The 6,629-nt window shown below is 43.2% G+C and overlaps 1 protein-coding gene across 1 annotated transcript; it reads left to right on the top strand.

Annotated features, from left to right (window-relative positions):
• Nucleotides 1-4,335: 4,335 nt before the first annotated feature.
• LOC131456337 (tripartite motif-containing protein 16-like) lies at nucleotides 4,336-6,029 on the top strand. Its single transcript, XM_058624604.1, has one exon. The coding sequence runs from the start codon at nucleotides 4,336-4,338 to the stop codon at nucleotides 6,007-6,009; it is 1,674 nt and encodes a 557-aa protein (XP_058480587.1). The 3' UTR covers nucleotides 6,010-6,029.
• The last annotated feature ends 600 nt before the right edge of the window (nucleotides 6,030-6,629 follow it).

The raw sequence follows: 6,629 nt of genomic DNA, 5'->3' as shown, positions 1-6,629 counted from the left end.
ACATGGAGTGACCTCTGTACTTAGTGAGATTTCCTGTCCTGTTTGTCTGGTAAACAGATATAAATTAGCCCCACCCCTCTTGTTATGCGGGCCACATGATTGGTCCAGTAAGCGCTCGTTAGCCACACGAGGTCAGACTGTTAACGAGGATATTTGTCTCCTCACATTCAAACGTCTCCACCAATCACAGAGCAGATCAGTCACTGTAATGAACCCTGCAGTGTGAAGGCGAGTGTGTGTGTGTGTGTGTGTGTTTGTGAGAGTCATCACACGTCTGCTACAGGTCACTGAGCTTTCATTTAAAACACAAACACAGTTCATGAGTCACACTTAAAACAGCAGGAGACACACACACACACACACACAGGGAGTGTCACTCAGAACAGAGGTCACTCCATGTCAGAGTGGGAGTGGCTAAGCGTGCTCCACACTGGTTCCCTCCCCCTCACACCTACACTTTGACAATGGAAGGAGGAGGAGCCAACAGGTGGAGAAGAGCCAGAGCCGACAGGCTCCGCCCCCTGCTGCGTCACATGTTGTTTTGATCAGAGCTCAAACCTATTCCAGTAGTGAGGAAGAGAAACTCACCCTAACACTGGGACAGGGCCACACAACTATTCACTCTCACACCTACGGTCAATTTAGACCTAATCCCCACAGAAGAACCCGGAGAAAACCCACGTACATGCAGAGGCCCTTGTTCCAACCGGGGCTTGAACCGGGCTAGCACTCATTAGCTGGTGTGAGCTAAACCAACATCTGTTTTATTATATTAATTTATTTCCATTTCTATGAAGCAAACATCACATACATTTAGTGCTGGGTGGTATACCGGTATTTATGTTTTATGATATGTAAAAAAAATAAAGAAAATATATGGCGCAGCAAAACACCGTCCTCCATAATATGCAGTGTGACACCAACAGTAACTACGAGGACATAAATTACACACACTGTCATATGTGCAGCAAATCCTCTGCCTCCTTTAGGGATAATGGTGTGGATGTAGTTTAATTGTTGTGATGAAGATGAGGCTCAATGAATCAGAAGCACACATCTATAACACGGAATCCTGATCCTGATTGCTGCTAGACTTAGCCAGACCTGATGCTGGTTTTCTCTTCTATGAAAGACGACTAAACGTGTCCCAGATGTGTTCCACTGTAAATCAGACCAACATTCTGGATCTGCACCATAGCTTCACATCGACACCAAACCCCGATCGTGGTCCGTCCATAATACGCAGTATGACACCAACAGTAACTATGAGGACATACGATACACAGACTGATCAAACCTTAACATGGATGGCAGAAATGATTGTGTGGCCAGCACGATCACATGTGAAAATCTTAATAAATTATCATTTAACTGAGGATGTTTATGTATTTAATGTTACACAGAGATATTATTGACCTGTCTACATGGCACTGCTTGATGTTGATGAGTGTTTAATGACAGTAGATTAACTGATAAGTTCCAGGTGTTTTTACCTTGCATCTCCATGGCCAATCAGAATATCCATAATCAAATGTGATTTCTTCTTTCAATCAACTTTGATTGTTTTCACTTTGCTGTTCGGGGTCACATGGTCATCATTGATAAGTCGACCCAGGAAGCATTAAGTGAAATGACAAGCACATGATTCGGATTAGAAACAAACAATATAGAGATGTACTGTAGGTCCTCCAACACCCTTGAAAGGGAAAGCAGAAAGTCTATGTTCTCGAGACTCACTTGATTTGTTTCATGAGGCTTTTGTTGATTTGCAAAGTATAGTTGTGTACCGTCTGCATAGCGGTGGATAAATATAGAGCAACTCCTGATAAATAGTAAAGGTCCAAGCACAGAACCTTGTGGGACCCCGTGACTCATCATTAACCTGAACAAACTAAAAATCTGACGATGGTATCAAAGAAGAATCATAAACCATTTCACTGACACAAAGTCATCGATCAATAACCGTATCAGTCACCACCTTTGGGTTCTTTACGACAGGAAATGGCCTCGTCGAACAGAGGCGGCTGTTCATTTAGGTCAAAGGTGAAGTTGCTAAATAAGCTTGTATCGCTTTAATGAACAGGTCAAAAGTCAACAGTCGTCAAATCAAACCTAATTATCATAGTTATTTATAATTATCATGGGGGTGGAGTGGCTCAGTGGTTAAGACCGATACCCTGTGTGCAAAATACTTCATGGTCACAAGTTCAACTCCACCCCTGGCAGGTTGTACTCAATTCCCTTGTAAGTCGCTTTGGATAAAAGCGTCTGCTAAATGACATGTGATGTAATGTAATAGTTTGATCTACTGTCATCATTCTGAGCTGCAGGTTGTGAAATTATAGTTTCTCTTAACTGTATGGTCTGTTAGAATTGTCTCAATCGATACTGGTAAAACTCTGAAGCAGGACTTCGAATGTACAAACAACCATGTCCTGTAGCCTATGTGATATATAAATATATATATATATATATATATATAGACCAACCTGTGCACCGCCTGGATTGACTACAAGAAAACGTGGATACTGGAATGTCTGGAACTGTATAAGATTAACAGGAACCTAAGGCCCTTCATCCAGAACTCGATGGGAATGTGGAAGACAACCCTAGAGCTGACTTAAAGCCATACGGCACATACCAAGGAGATGCGCTATCACCACTGCTGTTCAGTAATCAAATACCCCGCTGGGATCATAAGCTGACCATAGGAGGAGATAGAAGCCACAGATGTCAAGACAAGAAAGCTCCTCACCATGCACGGAGGGTTTCACCCCAAATACAGCCCCTGAAAGCGGAAAGAGGGAGGCTGAGGACTAGTGAGCATCAAGACCACTATCCAGGATGAAACATCAAAAATCCAAGAGTACATGGCCACAAAGGATGAACTGCTGAATGAATGTCTCAGGCAACAGAAACCAGATAAGAGTGCAGAGGAAGAGGAGCAGACAACCTGGAGGGACAAGCCCCTACATGGCTCGTACCACCGCCAAATTGAAGAAGAGGCTGATATTGACAAGACCTACCAATGGCTGGAAAAAGCTGGACTCAGAGACAGCACAGAGGTACTGAACATGGCAGCACAAGAACAGGCCCTAGGAACAAGAACCATAGAGTAGATCTGACCCAAGGTGCAGACTATGCAAAGATGCCCATGAGACAGTCCAACACATCCTAGCAGGATGTAAGATGCTAGCCGGGTCAGCGTACATGGAAAAGACACAACCAAGTGGCTGGAATAGTGTACAGGAACATCTGTACCCAGTATGGAATAGAAGTACCCAAATCCCAATGGGCCGCACCACAGAAGATGGCTGAGAACAACAGCGCCAAGGTGCTGTGGGACTTCAGCTTCCAGACTGACAAACCGGTCCTGGCTTACCAACCGGACATAGTGGTGGTAGACAAAGAGCAGAAGAAGGTGGTGGTGATAGATGTGGCCATACTAGCAGATGCCAACATCAGAAAGAAGAAACACAAAAAGGTTATACATGTGTGTATATATATATATATATATATATATATATATATATATATATATACATATACATATATGTATATATATGTATATATGTATTCACCCTGTTGTTTGTGAAGGCACCAAAAATAATCTGGGAGGCATTATTTGAAGGTCAAAATCCTACAATAAAATATACTGCGGCTTAGATTCTCAACCTTTAGTGCGTGTACCACCAGTGGTACGAGAGATTCCTCTGGTAGTACTCTATCTTGCACTTTAAAAGCATTTTGCGGCTCGAAACTGAAGTTTCTCTCCCTGCACCAAAGTCCATAGAGAAAATCAGCGTTTTTAGCTTGTGGGGACACAGAAGCTGCTAGTCCTCTGCTGCCTCGTGTGTTCACTTTGTGTCACTGAGGTCGATCTGAGTGGATGATTTCAAATGCCGGAGTGATAAAATGAGACATTTGAACTTAGTGATGGAGGCAACAGTGGATCAACAACTCCTGTGTGTGACATTAAAATCACTGATTTTCTCTATGGGGTTTGGTGCAGGGAGAGCGAGCGGCAGTTTCTAACTTCAGTTTCTGGACAAAAAAAATAAATAAATCTGACAACACTAACTCGTTCATTCAACACAGTCACACACACACGCACGCACACACACACACAGGGAGTGTCACTAAGTATAGAGGTCACTCTATGTCAGAGTGGGAGTGGGAGTGGTGAAGAAGAAGAAGAGTGGAGAAGAGTGAGAGCCGTCAGGCTCCTCCCACTGCCGCATCACATGTTGTTGAGATCAGAGCTCAAACCTGTTTCAAACCTGTCAGAATTCTGAGGAAGAGAAACTCAGACAGTGGTGGTGACAAAGCAGTGAAATGGCAGGAGTTCAGCTGCAGAGAGAAACCTTGTCTTGTTCCATCTGTTTGGATCTTCTGAAGGATCCTGTGACTCTTAACTGTGGACACAGCTTCTGTATTTACTGTATTAAAGACCACTGGGACTCAGAGCAGCAGAGGAGGATCTACAGCTGCCCTCAGTGTAGAGAGGACTTCACACCGAGGCCTGACCTGAAGAAAAATGTCATGTTAGCAGATTTAGTGGAGGAGCTGAAGAAGACTGAACTCCATGCTGCTCCTGCTCATCACTGCTATGCTGGAGCTGAAGATGTGGCCTGTGATTTCTGCACTGGCAGGAAACGTAAAGCTCTCAAGTCCTGTTTGGTTTGTTTGGCCTCTTACTGTGAGGAACATCTCCAGCCTCATCATCAATCACCTGCATTTAAGAAACACAAGCTGGTGGAGCCGTCCAAGAACCTCCAGGAGAACATCTGCCCTCGTCACGATAAGATGATGGACTTGTTCTGCCGCACTGATCAGCAGTGCATCTGTTATCTCTGCTCTGTGGACGAACATAAAGACCACGACACGGTCTCAGCTGCAGCAGAGATGATGCACAAGCAGAGAGACCTGGATCTGAGTCAAGAAGAAGTCCAGCAGAGACTCAGGGACAGAGACAGAGACGTGAGGGTGCTTCAACAGGAGAGGAAGACTCTCACTCTCTCTGCTGATAAAGCCATGAAGGACACAGACAAGAGCTTCACTGAGATGATGGGTCTCCTGCAGAAGAGAAGCTCTGACGTGAAGCAGCAGATCAGATCCAAGCTGGAAACTGAGGTGAGACGAGTCACAGACGCCGAGGAGAAGCTTCAGCAGGAGATCACTGAGCTGAAGAAGAGAGAAGCTGAACTGAAGCAGCTCTCACTCACACACGACCACAACCAGTTTCTCCTCAACTACTGCTCACTGTCAGCACTCAGTCCGTCCACACACTCGTCCATCAACGTCCGTCCTCTGAGACACTTTGAGGACGTGACAGCAGCTGTGGCAAAACTCAGAGGTCAACTGCAGGACGTCCTGAGCAAGACGTGGACAAACATCTCACTGGCTGTGGCTGAAGTAGATGTTTTACTGACAGAACCAGAACCAGAACCAAAGACCAGAGCTGAATTCTTCAGATATTCACAGGAAATCAAACTGGATCCAAACACAGCAAACACACAGCTGTTATTATCTGAGGGAAACAGAAACGTGACAGTTATGAATAAATATCAGTCTTATCCTCATCACACAGACAGATTCACTGGTTATCATCAGGTCCTGAGTAAAGAGAGTCTGACTGGACGTTGTTACTGGGAGGTGAAGTGGACAGGAAGAGGAGGAGTTCGTGTAGCAGTGACGTACAAGAACATCAGAAGATCAGGTTCACCTGAAAGTGTTTTTGGATACAATGACAAATCTTGGGCTTTAGATTGTGACCAAAACAGTTGTGAGTTTGTTCACAACAGTATCTGGACTGACGTCTCAGATGTTAAAGTCTCCAGAGTGGGAGTTTACCTGGACCCCAGAGCAGGTCTTCTGTCCTTCTACAGAGTCTCTGACACCATGACTCTGCTCCACAGAGTCCAGACCACGTTCACTCAGACTCTCTATGCTGGAGTTGGTCTTTATTCTTCACCTGGAGTCACAGCAGAGTTCTGTAAACTCAAATAATCTGGAGTTCTTTCAGCAGCAGTGAGTTAAACTCTGACTTTAAATCTGGTTAAGTGTATTTGTTTCATGGTTAAGTGTATTTGAGTCATATTTAAGTGTATTTGATTCATAGTTAAAAGTGTATTTGATTCAAAGTTAAGTGTATTTGATTCATGGTTTAGTGTGTTTGATTCATAGTTAAGTGTATTTCATTCATGGTTAAGTGTGTTTGATTCATGGTTAAGTGTAGTTGATTCATGGTTAAGTGTATTTGATTCATGGTTAAGTGTATTTGATTAATGGTTAAGTGTATTTGTTTCATGGTTAAGTGTGTTTGATTAATGGTTAAGTGTATTTGATTCATGGTTAAGTGTATTTGTTTCATGGTTAAGTGTAGTTGATTCATGGTTAAGTGTATTTGATTCATGGTTAAGTGTATTTGTTTCATGGTTAAGTGTGTTTGATTCATGGTTAAGTGTATTTATTTCATGGTTAAGTGTATTTGATTCATAGTTAAGTGTATTTCATTCATGGTTAAGTGTGTTTGATTCATGGTTAAGTGTGTTTGATTCATAGTTAAGTGTATTTCATTCATGGTTAAGTGTGTTTGATTCATAGTTAAGTGTATTTCATTCATGGTT

Source organism: Solea solea, chromosome 3, assembly GCF_958295425.1.
Source record: "Solea solea chromosome 3, fSolSol10.1, whole genome shotgun sequence".
Taxonomy (NCBI): domain Eukaryota; kingdom Metazoa; phylum Chordata; class Actinopteri; order Pleuronectiformes; family Soleidae; genus Solea; species Solea solea.
This window is presented reverse-complemented; position numbering and strand designations above follow the sequence as displayed.

Bases quoted from the DNA above. Each gene is read 5' to 3' on its own strand.
- LOC131456337 (XM_058624604.1), top strand. From the start codon at position 4,336: ATGGCAGGAGTTCAGCTGCAGAGAGAAACCTTGTCTTGTTCCATCTGT.